General features: G+C 37.8%; 1 protein-coding gene across 2 annotated transcripts in view; it reads left to right on the top strand.

Annotated features, from left to right (window-relative positions):
• Positions 1 to 17944, top strand: part of LOC123758348 (AFG3 like matrix AAA peptidase subunit 2) — a 26727-nt gene extending 8783 nt beyond the window's left edge. Inside the window, exons 5-15 of one of the 2 annotated variants that reach the window (XM_045742645.2) lie at positions 3106 to 3271; positions 3985 to 4123; positions 5581 to 5699; positions 6397 to 6518; positions 9368 to 9521; positions 10849 to 11076; positions 11403 to 11629; positions 12423 to 12623; positions 13212 to 13406; positions 16183 to 16427; positions 17044 to 17179. In XM_045742645.2, coding sequence (XP_045598601.1) covers positions 3106 to 3271; positions 3985 to 4123; positions 5581 to 5699; positions 6397 to 6518; positions 9368 to 9521; positions 10849 to 11076; positions 11403 to 11629; positions 12423 to 12623; positions 13212 to 13406; positions 16183 to 16389 — 1758 coding nt within the window. In that variant the 3' untranslated portion in view covers positions 16390 to 16427; positions 17044 to 17179. Of the gene's footprint in view, positions 1 to 3105; positions 3272 to 3984; positions 4124 to 5580; positions 5700 to 6396; positions 6519 to 9367; positions 9522 to 10848; positions 11077 to 11402; positions 11630 to 12422; positions 12624 to 13211; positions 13407 to 16182 lie in introns of both variants that reach the window. The other variant, XM_045742644.2, reaches the window with a different exon arrangement.

Genomic DNA, 17944 nt, shown 5'->3' with positions numbered 1-17944 from the left:
AAATTCTTTCATCTTATAAAAGTGTTCATTTGTGTTCCCTGATCATGGGAAAAATTAAAAAAAAATCGTAGGTGGCATATTTTGGCCACGATATTGCAAGGAAGTCTGGCAAAAAAAAAAAAAGTGTTGACAGAGCAGTCGCCAGATGAGGTCTGCTCTGCCCGAGCTGTCAGGCAGAGGGATGCCACAAAGATATTATTACCTAATTATTTCAATGTCTCTTGATTGTTTTTTTTCAGTAATATTACTCAATAGTGTGTATTGTGATATATAATAAAATGTGTGAACCATCGCTGTACTCAAAATTATGGTGTGCATATAAGTGATTCAATTATTATGTTCATAAAACAATAAATAGTTTTGCTGTTATTACACTATATACACAGGTTATATACAAGTTTCTGCATGTTTTGTTCACCATAACAAACCACTAAGTTGGTATTGAGTCAAAAAGCAACGGAGTGCCTTCACTCACGTGCCAGCCAGCCACTCGTCACTACTCCCTCCCTCACCTCACTCGCCCACTTACTCCTCCCACCATACTGTTTTTGCTTTTATTCACTATACATAGACGTTATATATAAATATCCATGTTTTGTTCACCATAACTGTACATCTAAGCTTGTATGGTGAGTTCAGGCAATAAGAGTCACACAGTCAGCTGGTGACTGCCGCCGTCACTGGTTCAAGGCCAGATGCACTAATATTTCTTGTCCAACAATACTGTTTGTGGTGTTATTACACTATATACACACATTATATATAAGTATCTACATGTTTTATTCACCATACCTGTACAAATAAGCTGGTATGGTGCCCAAAGACCATAGTGGCCACCAGTAAACATCATAACAAGTTATGCAGACGACGCACCTCCCTCACCAAAATGGCGGCTCCCAATATACTCCTGTTGCTGTTATTACACTCTATACACACGTTATATATAAGTATCTACATTTGTGTTGACCATAGCGAACCCCTAAGCTGGTATGGTGAGTCCAGTCAATAAAAGGTGGCCACACACAGTCAGAAGATGCCACCTCCCTCCCTCCTTCCCTCAGTATTACTCCTCCCATCATAGAGCACAGCGCTAAATATCACCACAATCCTGCTGTTATCAGAATCCTGGTCAGTTTTATAATAATAATTTATTTAGGAAAAGTACATACATAGTTGCAGAGTTACAGTACAAACATTGTTTGATTTAAAGATAGAGGTAGTACATACAATACCTAAAGCCACTAGTACGCATAGCATTTCGGGCAAGTCACAGTCAGGGGTCTTCTGTAATACTATCATTGCTAAATAATAGCATGTACATATATATTTTGACATTTTTAGGCGATGCAGTGTTCACAAGCTGAACAGCGGTGCTGTGAGCTCATGCTGTGTGCGCCAGCCTTGGTGGCTCACTCAGTACTGAGGCTCTCGCACCCCAGAATGTTGTCCACGATTTTTTTTTCTAGGTGGCGTCTGGTAACTATGGGTCATGGGCTGTGAGAAGTTGTCGTGTCTTCCCTGTATGTACACTGTATGGATGGTGTGGGATATGCATGGATAAATATATAAGAGTTAAAGATGTAGAAATGGTCATTCTGAGATGTTGAAAGATTGCACTGACATTAATTTATGGTAGGAGCATGAGGCCCAAGAAGATTAATACTTTTTAACTGATTGATGAAGCTAAAACAGTCTAATTTCTAAATTTCTGTAAATCCACTGAACTTGTTAACCCCTCTGTGCTCCTTCATGACAAAAATCTTGAAATACATAAGCAGAGTGTAGGCAGTGGTTATCAGGGAACCAACCAGAGATCACCTCGGCCAACTAACCCGTCACTCAACACAATAATTGTTTAGCTTGTACATATTTTATTGTCGCTTAGCAAATTTCCTGACGAAAATTGTGCTAGTAATGTTTGGTTTCTTTTTACAGCTATATAGATCTATCACTTGCAAACATGTTCATACCTATTATTTACCATAAATATATAGATGAAGAATTGTAAAAAAATGTTATAAACCTTCATTTACTTGGCAATGTCACACTTCAGCTATAATGCATATACCATTTATTATTCATTTGTGCTTTACAGAAATTTATTTTTGAAGGTTTTGACGCAAAATTAATATTAATAAACCAATAAATAAGTTGAAAACTTTGGAACATCATAAACATTTCACTCGGTGCGGAGCAGGGCCCGGACTATTTACAACCGGTGCACGGGAAGGAACCAAACTCCGTGAATGTTGACTGCGATGGTGAGCAAGTGTGAAGATGTGGGGAATAAGTGTGAACAGCACAGAACTACTGTCATACTTCATGTATGTGTTTGAATGATAACTAGTGGGAAAAGCACTTTATACCTGGTTTTAAAGCAGTGGAGTGCTGCTGCAGCTGTAATGTTGCAGTGTAAATACTGTATGAAGGTTTGGGTACTGCAGTATGTGGTAGTATATGTATTTGGGTATTTTTTATTATAATTTTTTCCCATTATCCTTTTATTTATTTCTGGTAGATGCCTCCTTGCCCATGAGAGTGGGAAAAATTGGGGTAAGGGGTAGTGGTGAAGATGAAGATATACAGTATGCTTACCAAATAACAAATGGGACTGAGGGGACAATGTTTTTTTACCCAAAAGTGCATACTGTAGAGGAGTATTATTGAACCTATCACATAGTCATTCATGGTGAACTTGTGCCACTTTCACACCACTAGCTGAACTGTGTATACTCTGAACTTATAATATGTTCAAGATCTTTCTTAAGCTTTGTCCCAACGCCACAAATTTGCTGATTGTGTTGAGCATTTAGGTGCACTTGTTGACACTGCCTGCAGCCCCACAACTTCCCTCACTAAAGGAAACCAGGATATATTGACTGTCTTAAAACTAATAAGAACATATTTTCTTACACTTGTATCGTCAATTAGAAATGTCTGCATAGTATAATTCTACCACACTGATATTTTAGGTACAGAATTGCTGAAAAGTGCGCAACTGGTTAATGTTTTGCAGAGCAAACATTATTATTTGAGTATGTTATCACCCGGGAACAGGGGCTGTGAAGAAAATGTTTGTATTTAAAGCCTTGTTCTCAATTGCAGACGACACTGTGGTTCAGTATAGGTTCCGTTGATGCCTTTGAGCGTAATGTTGAGACAGCACAGATAGAGTCCGGCATTGAACCAAGCAACTTTATCCCAGTTGTATATAAGAATGAAGTGGAGGCATCTACCTTTACATCCTTCTTACCAACGCTACTAATAATAGGTATAGTAGTGCCTTTTTGAGATATAACTTTTAAGACGTTAATATTAAACATTTGTCAATCGTATTAAAAAACATTAATATTAAACATTTGTCAATCAGTATAAAATGATAGTTTTAATAGCTAAATTATTACATTTTTATTTCTACTGCAGTGCCTTGTGCAAATTTTATACATTATTAAATGTAGAAGGGACATTTTTTTTTCGTGTTTTATCTCTGGCGTTTAATTTTTTGTCAATTATCCTTTAATTTTGCATTATTTAATCCACTCAAAACAATGGCTTTTAAAGGCAAATATTTTTAGTTAAGGCAAAATAATTATTTTTTCTGAGTAGGAAATATACAGAATGGGTTACCAAATTATATAATTAGGTATAATGCCATGTTTCATTTAAAAATAGAATTGGTAAGTAGTTCTCTTTGTAGTTCTCTCTGTAGTTCTCTTCTAGTCCAGGCCTTACAGTGTACAACTTTAAGTTTTACATAAACAAAAATACCTAGTTTAGATCTAAAGGTCTATTGCTGTTTGAATTCCCTGGTAATGCTTTGTAAAAATATGCAGTGCCAATATTAGGTTCTGGGAAGCTTTTGAAGGACAGCCCAGAGAGGTATTTCATTACATTCAATACTTATTTTTAGACAACACGCATGCACTTTTTGAAATACCCTTGTACTATGCTTAGTTTCATTGATACATCTCTGGATACTTTTAGGCTTTTTGATCTTCATGATGAGGAGATCCGCACAGATGATGGGAGGGTCGGGTGGACGAAGGGGCGGAGGCCTTTTTGGCGGGGTTATGGAATCTACTGCCAAGATGGTCAACCCTGCTGATATTGGTGTTAAGTTCCAGTAAGTTAGGTTTAGTTTGCCTTTTGAACAGCATTTGCATGGATTGATTATTGATTTATGGTTTAAATATTTTTACTTCCATAAACGTGTGTTTCTCTTGGCTGTAGTCCCGTGCCTTGGTTTTCTGCCATTTATATCCAAATTTTTCTCAATTTTTATTTTATGAAACCTATTGGTACAGTGGTACCTCAGCTTATGAATTTAATCCGTTCCCAGAAACAGCTCGTAAGCCGAATATTCGTAAACTGAAGCGAAATTCCCCATAAGAAATGATGGAAATTAATTAATCCGTTCCAGACTCCCCAAAAAATTAACTTCAAAGAAAATTTTATACCTAATTCACCCAAATCTTCAGTGCTAAAGTATGTACAAGTTATTACTTACCTTTACTGATGACTCTTATTGGCGTATGGAAGACGGTGAGGAGGGAAAAAGAGGAGAGGTGTTAGTGTTTGGAAGGGGAGTCCCCCCTTTCATTATAACTTCAGGCAGTGATGGCTTTTCTGGGATACACTCTCTGGCACGTTTTGCCTGCATACTACTAGGACCTGCTTGTGGCTCACTGCTTGTTTTTCTCACTAAAAACCTGTTTAGCGACACTTGTTTTTCCCTCATTGTAACCTTTGTCTGAAGTGAGACATCAAATTGTCATTGAAAAGGTTAACACAACGGTCTGCTACAGCTTGATTTGGGTGACACTTTTCAGCAAAACTTTGCAATTCTTCCCATACTGTACACATTTTCTTAATAAATGAGAAAGGGACATCCTCTACTTTATATCAACAACCCTCATACCATTTTCATATTTACGAATGATCTCTTGTTTTTCCCTCCATGGTCATTTTCACGTGTTTTCTCGGCTTGAACCTTACCACTGGCTTTCTCGGGACCCATGGCGGGATATATAATAACAAATTTTATGTTCAAATAGCCAAAAATCCCCCCATAAAACTAATTCTTTACAAAGAATTCAGGCGCGATTGTCACTAGGTGGAAGGCACTGGTAAACTGAGGCACGATCACCGTGCCACCAAGCGCTAGGCCGATCCATACGCATATCAACAAACTTGTTTCCCGAGGCAAAGTTCGTAACCCAATTCGAATTTTCCAAAGAAATTGGGCTTGTAACCCAAAAAGTTCGTAAATAGGGGCATTTGTAAGCCGAGGTGTCACTGTACTACTGTATATTGAAAAGTAAGTTTATTTTTAAAATATTCTCAAAGGTGTTTAATATTGTTGTTGCTAATGGAAATACAATAATAGTTGCAAAGAGATTGAGAAGATTGAATATAGTGAAACATTGGATAGTAGGGGCTTAGACTTAATCAAACTAAGTGGGTTTCCATTATGTATTATACAAGCTGAATATGTTTTGGATGTACCGTTTCATTTTTTACTAAGTTTATTACAGTATATACTGATAGTAGAGGTATTTACCTGCTGTTGACTTGTTGCAGAGATGTTGCAGGGTGTGAGGAGGCTAAAGTGGAAATTATGGAGTTTGTCAATTTTCTGAAGAACCCCCAACAATACACCGAGCTTGGTGCCAAGATCCCCAAGGGTGCTATTCTTACAGGCAAGGAGCACACTCTTCATTCATGTATTTTTTTGGTAGTGCAGTATAGTTTAGCGAAAACATTTTTTTTACTAGACTTGCCATACTTTTAGCACCAAAAGTAAATGGGTATCTTGCTAGAGAGACAATGAGCTCCTTGTTTTTTTCTATTTTTTCATTAAAGTTTCTGTGCATTTTTTGGTAACAACTTTCACCAACTTAAAACACTTTGGACAACAACAACAACAACAACAACAACAAATGGCCGAGGACCATAACCTTATTATGTTTTACTGAGTTGTAATGGGCCGTCTCAATTTTTTTTTTTCTTTCTTTGTTCCTCTCGTGTCTCTTGAAGTTTCTTTGTGTGTTTCTCACTCATTCATACTGTAATTGCAAAGGCAAATTCCATATCACATGTTCTTGCTTCTTGATACAAGCTTTACTTTCATGTTAGTTACACCAGCTTGTAGAAATTTTTGGCAAGTTTTGGATAATTCTGCTGCCTTTTTGACATAAGACAGTTGAAATGTCTTGAAGTTATTGTAGATTCAGATAGAGAAGTTCTTAGAGGGGAAAAAGTATCAGAAATTGGATAAGTAAAAATATGTATATAAACTATAAATTTTGAAATGTTAAGAGCTTGTAAACATTGCACGTCTTATATTCCTGATCTGTTCTTCAAATTATTGTTATCTTGTTATCTTTTTTACTACAGGACCCCCAGGAACAGGCAAGACACTTCTGGCTAAGGCAACTGCTGGTGAGGCCAATGTACCTTTCATTTATGTCTCGGGTTCTGAATTCCTCGAGATGTTCGTTGGTGTTGGTCCTTCGCGTGTAAGTAATTTTAGTGCCTATAATCTAATGTGTTTTAATTTTAGTAGTGTAGTGTTTATTCTAAACTATTGATACATTTTCTGAGCTATTCAATAGTTTACTTCCTAAGGCAAGATCCTACTGGTCCCCTTGGAAGGATCTCCAACAGTTGGGTCAGACTTAAGAGTTCTCCTTTGGTTCAGTTGTGATTTATTTAAACTTCCATATGGGTCATCCTGGTACTAAGGAGAATGACTTTTAAAGGGTTCAATAAAAACAATGCCCCTACAATTGCAACTTGGCATTTTGTCACAAAATAGTACTCTTACTGACTGTTACTTAGGATGAACACTCATCCTAACTGCTACACTGGCCACACAATGTGGCAGCACCTGCACCGCAACGGTGTCTCTTACCTCGACCCCATTTGCACTCCTGACTGGTGCCTGGTTGACCTTCAGTTCAGGAATATTTTTTTTTTTTTTTTTATTATTTTTTTTTTTTTTTTTTTTTTTTTTTTTTTGCATATCATGGGCATCTTTCACTTTAAACATTTCTTAGGGTTATTTGTGGGAAGACTTAACACTTGAAAGCTTGCTATTTCATTCTAAATTTAGTTCCTAGGTCACTTACAAGACTTAAAATCTGGTTGTCTAGGAAATTCAACCCCCAAAAATAAAGAGAGTACCGTACTGGCTTTATTTTTTGAATGACCATAGTTTGGGACTCTGACAGTGTCTTAAGTCTTTCTTTATTTGTTTTGCATTGATTGTGAGTGATGTCAGTGGTGATCCAACTCACAGCAATGTTTGTGTCACTGATGTTACTAGTGAGGTCACACACAGTGATGTTTATCACTGATGTTACTGATGACATCAGCAATGGTATGGCTTGTCACCAACCCATTCTCTTGTTTAGATGGTACCTATTGTGATGGTCGTCAATAGTCACGAATTCATACGTACAGTACTTAGCTTTTAGATAGTAGTATACTGACTGACTAGTAAGGAATTCTTTTAAAATACATGAAGTTAAAAAACTAAATATTCTTAGGCCTAGTATAGCTCATACATATACTATATTAGGCCTCAGGTATGGTATCATGTATTAGGCCTAGAAAGGTCAAATTAGGTTAGTTTAGTTTGTCAAAGCAACACATGGCAAAAATAGTTTTCCGGTTTGTCCAACTCAATAGTGCCGATTTATACTTTCTAATTTTGTTGTACGTCGGTATATGTACTATGGTCTTCATCGTTACTATAAGTACATGTACAGTACTACCAAAACAAGAGGATGGGCTGTTGTCACTGATGATGTTACACAGGGTGAGGTTTACTGCTGATGTTATGTACTGATGAGAATAACGGAATGGCTCTGCTGCAGGCTTCTGTGCTGTTGTAGATGCTGTATTCAAAACAAGAACAGCAGTGATAGTGAGAACAGTGGTACCAGGTAGCTGGGCCGGGAGCTGGAAAGTGTGAGCGGGGTGGGGGTGGGGGGTTGATTCCACTAATCTGTTACCAGTGTTAATGGTTTGTTGTAGTTTGCTTGTCATTGGGAAGGAATGCAGTACAAAACACCTGTGGCCTTCTCTTCTTTTCTTAATAAAATATATAATACATGCCTGGGGCCACATAAAGAGCTATTGTGTGTGTGCATGCTGACACTGATCTTCTCTCATCGTATGGGTCTTCAGCTACCTCGAACTAGTACACAAGGAGTGCCTTATTCCGAAAGATGCTGAGTTGATAAGAGTAGGCATAGCAAGGCGTCTCCCCCCCCCTTCCCCACCCATCACCAAGATGTTCAACACATGTCCCTTCCAGGGCCAACTGACAAGGCTTTGCATAATTGCATTCATCTTTGCTTGGTTATCTGTTGCTATGACACAGCAATATGTTCACTGTATGTGAACATATTTGCTGATGATGCCAAGCTACTCGGGAAGATAAACACTTGGCACATGGAATTTAATGTGAATAAATGTCATGTAATGAAGTCTTGAATAGGAGAAAATAGGCCACACACAACCTATACAGTCTGTGAAAACACTTCAGAGAATTCTGATAAGGTGACTGTCAGGTTAAGCTTCATTTGTAAGTGTATCCTCCCAGCAAAGTATTAGTGAAGGCAGTGCACAGATTTCTTGCTGTGCTGCTGCTTCCTTTTCCATTTATTATTATTATTATTATAACTTGGTGGTGTGGCCACCACCACAATGGTGACTAGGGCAAGGAAGGCTTGCGTTTATTGATTATTAGGTTTGTGCTTACCTAGTTGAACTTGAATGTAACACTGTCAATTTTCATGACTGAGTGAGTCCTCTTGACAGTTTTGTGCTTGTAAGTAGACAATTCAATGTGAGGTAACACTGGGTAGATTGACAGTCTCCAGTGATGCCCAGCAGGATCATACACGGACACTGTCACTGGTATTGTGTTTTCACAAGATCAAATATTGATTTTTTACACTAAATATGTTCTCTTACATGTTGATTACTTCATTTACTGATACTTGTTCAAATATTTTTCTCTATTTTTAATATTATTGAGGGTGAAAAAATTTGTCGATAAGTACATTACACTCATATTCTCTTTTCCTTGTTCTCATGTAGTCAGTAGAGATGAGACAAAAATTAGTTTCTACCACAGTGAAGGACAGTTTTAGAGGGATTTTCTTTCTAGTTTCTTTACAATGATTTAATACCGTGTATATTCTGGTTTTCCATTCCACTCTCATAGAACAACAAAAATATTCTAAAATATTTTTCAAAAAGTCTAATATCTGATCATATTATAAAACACCTGGAATGATTTCTAATATAAATAGAGGCTGAGTAGACATTTTAACACCTGTTAACACCTTAACAGGTGAGGGACATGTTTGCAATGGCTCGTAAGAATGCTCCATGTATTCTCTTCATGGATGAAATTGATGCTGTTGGCCGTAAGCGAGGTGGACGAAGCTTTGGTGGCCACTCAGAGCAGGAGAACACACTGAACCAGTTACTAGTAGAAATGGATGGTAAGCTTATATTATTGATTAATTATTAGTATGAATATTAATCAGAAAATACTTAAATTGCAAAAATAGGAATTCATACTTATAATCATGACAACGTACAAGTTTAGTAAACTGCCACTCCAGTTTATCTTTCTGACATTCTCATACCACCCAAGTGGCACTTCACCCACTCCACATGTAATGGGAAAGGTGTACAAGAGGGTGTACATACAGGGGTCCCGGTAGTACAGTCGGGTTTGTTCTCGGAGCACAAGTAAGAATTCCCGGGCGGGACAGAAATGTTGGGGCACATTTTCTTTCACCTAATGCCTCTTCACCTGGCAGTGAGTAGGTACTCAGGAGTTAATCAGCTTGTTGTGGGTTTGCATTCTGAGCGGGGTCAATAATTCAGCCTTTGGGGGGGGGGTTACAGTACCTCGATAAAAGGAGCCAAAATCATGTAGGAATACACTCTGGCTTCCTGTCTCTCAACACCATGAATTATTATTATTATTATTATTATTATTATTATTATTATTATTATTATTATGTGGTATAAAAAATATCAGTGTCTGGGAAGGGGAGAAATAAACTAGAAAGAAAACGAAAGAAAAGATGAAGGCAGGCATTAGGAGCCAAGCGGACAGCACGTTGGACTTGTGATCCTGTGGTCCCGGGTTCGATCCCAGGCGCCGGCGAGAAACAATGGGCAGAGTTTCTTTCACCCTATGCCCCTGTTACCTAGCAGTAAAAATAAGTACCTGGGTTGATTGTTGACCAGACCACACACTAGAAGTTGAAGGGACGACGACGTTTCGGTCCGTCCTGGACCATTCTCAAGTCGATTGTGAATGACAATCGACTTGAGAATGGTCCAGGACAGACCGAAACGTCGTCGTCCCTTCAACTTCTAGTGTGTGGTCTGGTCAACATACTTCAGCCACGTTATTGTGACTTATCGCCTGCATAGGTACCTGGGTGTTAGTCAGCTGTCACGGGCTGCTTCCTGGGGGTGGAGGCCTGGTCGAGGACCGGGCTGCTGGGATACTAAAGCCCCGAAATAATCTCAAGATAACCTCAAGATTAGCAAGCTCAAAAGAGTGAACAGTTTGTGTTGATTGTGTTCTTGAGAAACTACTATGTACTGAGGCCACCGTTCATGGTGAGCTCCCTGGTTACAGTATGGGATCACAACTATAGAATGGTATATATAATTCTGGTTTGATGACCGAGTGGTAGTTAAATGTTTACATATTCTGTACCAGTTTATGAATAGTATGTAAATATTTCTTACATTTAACATTTTACTTAATGTAATTTTGTTTAATATATACAAAATTGATGACAGGTTTCAACACCACCTCGAATGTAGTGGTATTAGCAGCCACCAACAGAGTCGACATTCTGGACAAGGCACTGCTTAGACCAGGACGATTTGACCGGCAGATCTTTGTACCACCACCTGACATCAAAGGTCGAGCTTCTATTTTCAAAGTACACTTGTTCCCCCTCAAGACACAGTTAAACAAAGATGAATTATCCAGGAAGATGGCAGCACTTACCCCAGGATTTACTGGTAAGTGTAGACTTCTTGGCTCTGTGGTTCTTATTGGTGTCTTCACAGTTACAGCGTAAGACAGTTACAAATCATCATTTGCAAAATGGTTCGCCTCACACTGTATTAGTCGTTAGTTTTGGCACTGACACCCGATCATATAGACTCAGGGGTGACTTGTTTCCAGGAAAATCACTTGAGGGCTTATTTAATTTATTTACCCACCAAATGTTGAGATATTTTGTGTGTACTTTGTTTACTTGTTAATAAAACTACCAGATTAATTTGTCCACATTTCCATTGATTGAAAATCATTTTGAAGTTTTTCAACTTTATTTGATACACAGGAGCAGACATAAGCAATGTGTGCAATGAAGCAGCCTTGATAGCTGCCCGTGATGCAGAAGAGTCTATCATACAAAAACATTTTGAAGCAGCCATTGAGCGTGTAGTAGCTGGCATGGAGAAGAAAACGAATGTATTGCAGCCAGCAGAAAAGAAAACTGTGGCCTTCCACGAAGCTGGCCATGCTGTCTGTGGGTGGTTTTTGGAACATGCAGATCCACTCCTTAAGGTAGCCAGTTTTCTTTGTTGTGGACCTTGCTCTGTGCTTGCAGAATATATAACTTGTCTGTTATCCGTACTGCCTTTCACCTTGCTCTGTGCTTGCAGAATATATAACTTGTCTGTTATCCGTACTGCCTTTCACCTTGCTCTGTGCTTGCAGAATATATAACTTGTCTGTTATCTGTACTGCCTTTCACATGCATGAGGAACTTGGTCATTATGTACCCGGTTACACAAATATTTGAAACTTTTCTTTACAGTCATTAGAGCACTGCATAGTTTAACAGAGCACAGTGTGTTGACAAGATAACCCGTACAGTAATGTAATTGCATTCTCAAATCTATCAAATGATTATTAAATCATTTATTTATGATATATAATTTAAGCATTCCTAGTTATTAATTTATATCTAAAATAATATAATTAAAGCTTGTGAATATTTTTAATTTTTGTAAAGAAGTATGTGATTCTGAAAACCATTTTCATTTAATACCAGTATTGTTGACGTTATAATTATTATGTACTTTGTGGATTTGCAGGGCGATGTTTAAATTATACTGTTATTTCTTTATCTCCTGGAAACTCATGTACCTTTGTGTTCATGAGTTCAGGACTTATAAAACGTTGTTTTCTCCCCAATCTTGATTAAATATGATACATCCTCAGCTCCGGGGAATTCCTTGAGGGCAAGTATTTAATGTACACTTATTGTATGGGCAGCATGAAATAGTATTTAGTTTTAAAGTAAATTTGATTAAGATTATTGCCAAGGAGAAAATAAGTATTTTGTACTCTTCAGGTTTCTATCATCCCGCGTGGCAAAGGTCTCGGCTATGCTCAATATTTACCAAAAGAGCAGTTCCTCTTCACCCAAGAACAACTCTTTGATCGCATGTGTGTAATGCTCGGTGGCAGAGTATCTGAGAGCATCTTCTTTGGTGCAGTAACAACTGGTGCACAGGATGATCTTCAGAAAGTCACGAAATCAGCATATGCTCAGGTGAGGCAGTTTACATTCGTATGAGTGAGTGTAGTGTTGTGTTGTATCAGCTTAAGCAGAAGTGGATGTTATGTCATATTACTAGGTTAACCAGTGTTAATTATTAATGTCTGGTTAATAACGTGAGAAGGCGAGATGAAGTGAGTGAGATGAGTGAGAAGGCGGATGAAGAATTATTGAATGGATTCGCCCTTAAATGGCTCTAATTGTACTTTCTATGATATCTCCTGTTCTCAAATCACTAAATGATAACTGTATTTATTTTACATTAGTTGTGTCTTGTGCACTGCAATGTAGGACTTTTAATTAGCTGACATGTTTAAGGGTTAAGGATGAGGGAGGTGGCCTAAATAGTCAAGTCTTATGGTGGAGCAATTGTAAAGAATCCACGCGATGTAATTCTACGAGTGATATCTTGAAGGCTACCTTGAGGTTACCTTGAGGTGATTTCGGGGCATAGCGACCCCACTGCCCGGTTGTCGACCAGGCCTCCTCGTTGCTGGACTGAAAATTATCTATAAACAAGTAGTGCCTAGGTTTTACATTATTCATTATTTTCTGTTAAACATTAACACTTCTAATTCTCAGATTGTCCAGTATGGTATGAATGAACGTATTGGTCAGCGCGTCTACCAGCTTCCAGAACCCGGGGAAATGGTCATGGAGAAGCCATATAGTGAAGCTACTGCACAGGCTATAGATGAAGAAGTTAAGCTTCTCATTGATGCTGCTTATAAAAGAACAATGGATCTTCTCAACGAGAAAAAAGAATGCATCCAGAAGGTATGAAAATTCAGATTTTAAGAGTTAGGAAGATGAGGAGATGACAAACTATTCCTATATTTTTAAACACTAATACAATACAGGCACATCGTGATTTATGCTGCATTGATGCTGCATTTATAAATAACTTTATTTATTTTCATTGTTTCTTTATAGAGTTTTTTGGTTCTAACATTGTACTGATGTCAAAAATGGGGTTCATTAGGTATAACTTTCAAACTATAGGTATGTACAGATGTATGTGTAAATATACACACACCATGTATTTATTCATACTAATATATATATATATTTAAGCCTAAATCTTATAATTGACATAGCACACATTTTACCTGAAATATATACAGTGGCACCTCGACTTACGATAATTTCGAGTTACGATGTAAATTTGAACAAAAAATGCGACTCGACTTAAGATAGTGTCATCGACTAACGATATTTGTTGGTACACGTTTGGGTCGACTGAGGGCGTGGTTCCCTGTCACGCGGGCCGACCTGCCTCAGTTTACTAGAGCTGCCCACTTAGTGACAATCACCCCTATAAGAAATTCTGTTTTTGTGGTGTTTTTTTGCTTTTTGAACATATAAACTGATTATTATATATCACGCTATGGGTCCCAAGAAAGTCAGTGGTAACGTTCAACCTAAGAAAATAGTTGAGTAGAGGCAGTAGAGGATGTCCCTTCCTCATTAGGAAAATGTGTGAAGTATGGAAAGAACTGCAAAGTTTTGTTGAAAAAAACTCGCCCAGATAAAGCTGTAGCAGGCCATTGCATTGACCTTTAAATGACAATGTGATGTCTTACTACAGACGTGTTAAAATGTAGGAAAAAACAAGTGTCTTTAGACAGATTCTTAGTAAGACAAGCAAGCAGTGAGCCACAAGCAGGTCCTATTGGTATGCAGGCAAAACATGCCAGAGTGTGTATCCCAGAAAAGTCATCACTGCCTGATGTTATAATGGAAGGGGACTCCCCTTCCAAACAGTAACACCTCTCCTCCCCCCTCCTCACCATCTTCGATACGCCATCAAGAGTCCTCCATAATGGTAAGATAAACATATGTACTGTATTGTAGTTAGAGAAAAAAATTGTATTCAATATAAAATGTATTTGTAAGTTAATATTTTGGAGAGTGGGGAACGGATTAATTCAATTCCCTTTATTTCTTATGGGAAAAATCGCTTTGACTTACGATACGTCTCTGGGAACGAATTACCATCGTAAATCGAGACCCCACTGTAATGGTAATCATTTGTTATTGATAAAAGTTCAGTGGCTCCTAGTATGGCTGCCCTGCACCCAAATAGGGGATTGTTACTGGAAGCCTGAGGAAGCAACTATGAGCTCCTTGTATGTGCAAGACTTTTAAATCTTAGACAGTCCCCTACTACTTCATTTGATGTGATGCACAGCCAAAGGGCTAGAAATGGTAAATTAGTTTAAAACTCTTGTGCAAAGTTTCTATTTAGAGTAGAGTAAATCATGGAAGTTAGTGACTGATGCGATGATAGGAAGATGAGCAAAGAAACCAATGTTGCTTGAGGTGTGCACGAAGTGGTACTGGTGCCTATGATTATATACAAGGGGAGAGCTGCTGGTGTGATATGAGCATCACAAAGCACAGGTGTTGAAAGCAACATTCTGAGATCTTTGTGGTGTTAGGATTGAGTAAGGAATGAAATAAAAATGTCATGAATTAAGTATCAGTAAATGGAGAGATTGAGGTGAAGTGCAGTAATTTTCAAAGCAGTTTTAAATTACAGTAGTGTACATTAAAATATCACTCGTGGTGGCTTAATCAAATTGAACGAATAGATAATGAGTGTACTTGAAGGTAGGAGATTGAGAAAAGTACAGCAGTAACAAAGGTGAACAGTATTTAACAAGAATTCCCCCCCCCCCCTCCTCCCTCAAGTAATTTTGTGACAATTTGTATTTAGCACCTTGCTGTGTAATTGTGTGTATGTATTGCTGGATTGTGATGGTGCAGGTTCTACATAATACTGCAATGTGTACTGGTATTGTGAAGGATGTTGCAAATGAATGGGTATTTCTTATCTCAAAAACTGGGGAAGAGTGGGGAAACAGGGCAGTGATAAACTGTAGCAATTTTTTTTTTTATATATATATATATAATGGTTACATTTAAGATAAAAGTACTTGTTTTTTCCAGCTAATCGTCCTAAACTGAAAGGACTTCAAGTAATGATGTAGTCGATCATTCAAATATGGCCACGATAGACCAATAGAAAGTAGGCTTTTATCTTATTGAATTTGGACAAGCCAGAGAAGTTTTTGTATATGTTGCTAATGAAAGCTAACCTTCCTTGGTGTAATACAGTACACATGTGCTACACTAGACCTGGGAATATTTGAGTTTGGTGTTTAGCTTTATCTTCTCCAGACTATACATGACTAGTACCAAATTCTATTTGTCCATTACGCTATTTGTACAATTGTCCACATAGTTACAAAAAGTGTTTTATTAGGATGGATTTTTTTTTTCACATCAGACAGGTAAACTCGATTATTTCTGCAAGCTAAATGCCAGCAGTGGTAAAGTCTCAATTTTATTCAAATTTTAGGAAATTTACTTAATTTCAGAGCTTGCTGCGTTCCAAAAATTTTTTATGAGCAACAAAAAATAGCATGCTTCTTAACTTCAATCTTTTTGTGGTGTAGCTTTTTAAAACAATAATACAATATTTAATGCAACGTATTATATTAAAATCTTCATTCCCACCCCATCGTTGGTGCCTCTTTTTCCTTCTTAGATTGCGGAGAGACTTTTGGAACGGGAAATTTTGAGCCGTGATGACCTGATCGAGCTACTTGGCCCTCGACCATTCAAAGAAAAATCAACTTACGAAGAATTTGTGGAAGGCACTGGCAGTTTTGAGGAAGATACCACTTTGCCTGAAGGGCTTAAGGAATGGAACAGAAGTAAAGAGGATATTGAGAGAGAGAAGAAAAGTAGTTAATTAAAGGACTGCTTTAAGAAATACTTTAATGTTAAAAGGTGAAGCAACCATAAAGAACTTAATAGCTTTGCTATAGTGTGTTGGGGTTGTGGTAGAACAACTGACTTGGGTTTAACACAGGGTCTGTGTAATCTCATCTTGCTTTTGAATTGTACCGGTACAATGGGGGTGGGGCTCTTGTGTCTGATTCAAGTTGGTTAAAAATTTAAAAGTTTTTAAGTTGTATAAATTATTTAAATAAGATACTGGTAATTTTTCAAATGTTGAGGGATTGCTATATGTGATATACAGTATAACAATTGTAGTGGAATGAAAGATATGTCAATATTTGTTATAATATCCTTGCAAGTGATGTACTTTTGAAAGCTAGGAATGTACCACCTAATAATGTACATGCAAGGGAAGTTCAAAAGTAGAAATTTTGATATTTATTCAAGACATTCAGAAGTTGAAAGTTCTTCAGATAATGGATTAGCAAGAGCGTAGCTTGACTTAATCCTCCAAATGTCTGCTTCATCACAAATTATATACAGTACTGTCATTACTGAAGATCACAAATGTATAAATTTTAAAGCCTTAAGCTAAGAGCTTTTATATTTTCTATTGCAACAGGTTTGTAAATATGTACTAAATGTCATTTCTTTTCCTTTACAGTACTCATCAAAAGTATGCAGCATAGTGCACAAGTTGCCATGTACTTACGGCAGCTACATGGCTCTGCAACAACCCAGCGGCCCCAGGCTGTCGTGATCAGTGGTCCGATGCATCTTGCTCTTTGACTGTGGCATATTTTTGCACAGTGGTCCTTGTGGTATTATGTTATTATGGCACCTACTAAGGAACTAAGCAAAGAAACTATTGCTTTAAAGGAGGCAGGCCACCAAACTAAGGAAAGAAATGAGTCGGTGGGTATTGTGAAATCGACAATGAAGTACTGTGTACATTTGAGAGGCAAATAGAAGTGAGATACCACACCACACAAACCTTGGGTTGGTCATCCCAGGATGACTTCAAGGTCTCTGAAATGCCCTAAAACATTCATTGAAGATTGAGGGTTTTAGAATGTTCAGACCTTGAAATTTTCACGAGGCCAGACCAACTGGCTTGGTTCAAGACCTCAAGACCAAGTTTTTGTGATGGTCTCTCTCACAACTCTATTTGCCTCTCTGAAATGCACACATGCTTCCTCATTGTTGACTTTGACTCACACTAATTAAATTATTTCCTTAGTTTGATGGCCTGCCTCCTTTAAAGCAATGGTTTCTTTACTTAGTTCCTTGGTAGGTGCCATAATAACAACACCACTAGGACCACTAAGTGCAAAAACATGCCACAGTCAAAGAGCAAGATGCAGCTGATCACAGTGACAGCCTAGGGCCTACTGGGCTTAAGCCCTAGTGTCATGTAGCTGCCATGTCGTTCTATATATATAAAAAAAATCTTAATGGCATAAGTATGCAGTGCCTCATGCAGTGCACATTTTTGTAGAGTACTGTAAGTCCAATGTGATTGAATGTACAGAGGCGTCTTTATATTATTAAAATAGATAACTTCA

This window comes from Procambarus clarkii, chromosome 11, assembly GCF_040958095.1.
Source record: "Procambarus clarkii isolate CNS0578487 chromosome 11, FALCON_Pclarkii_2.0, whole genome shotgun sequence".
Classification (NCBI taxonomy): domain Eukaryota; kingdom Metazoa; phylum Arthropoda; class Malacostraca; order Decapoda; family Cambaridae; genus Procambarus; species Procambarus clarkii.
Note: the sequence above shows the minus strand (reverse complement) of the source record. Positions and strands in the feature narration are given on the sequence as shown.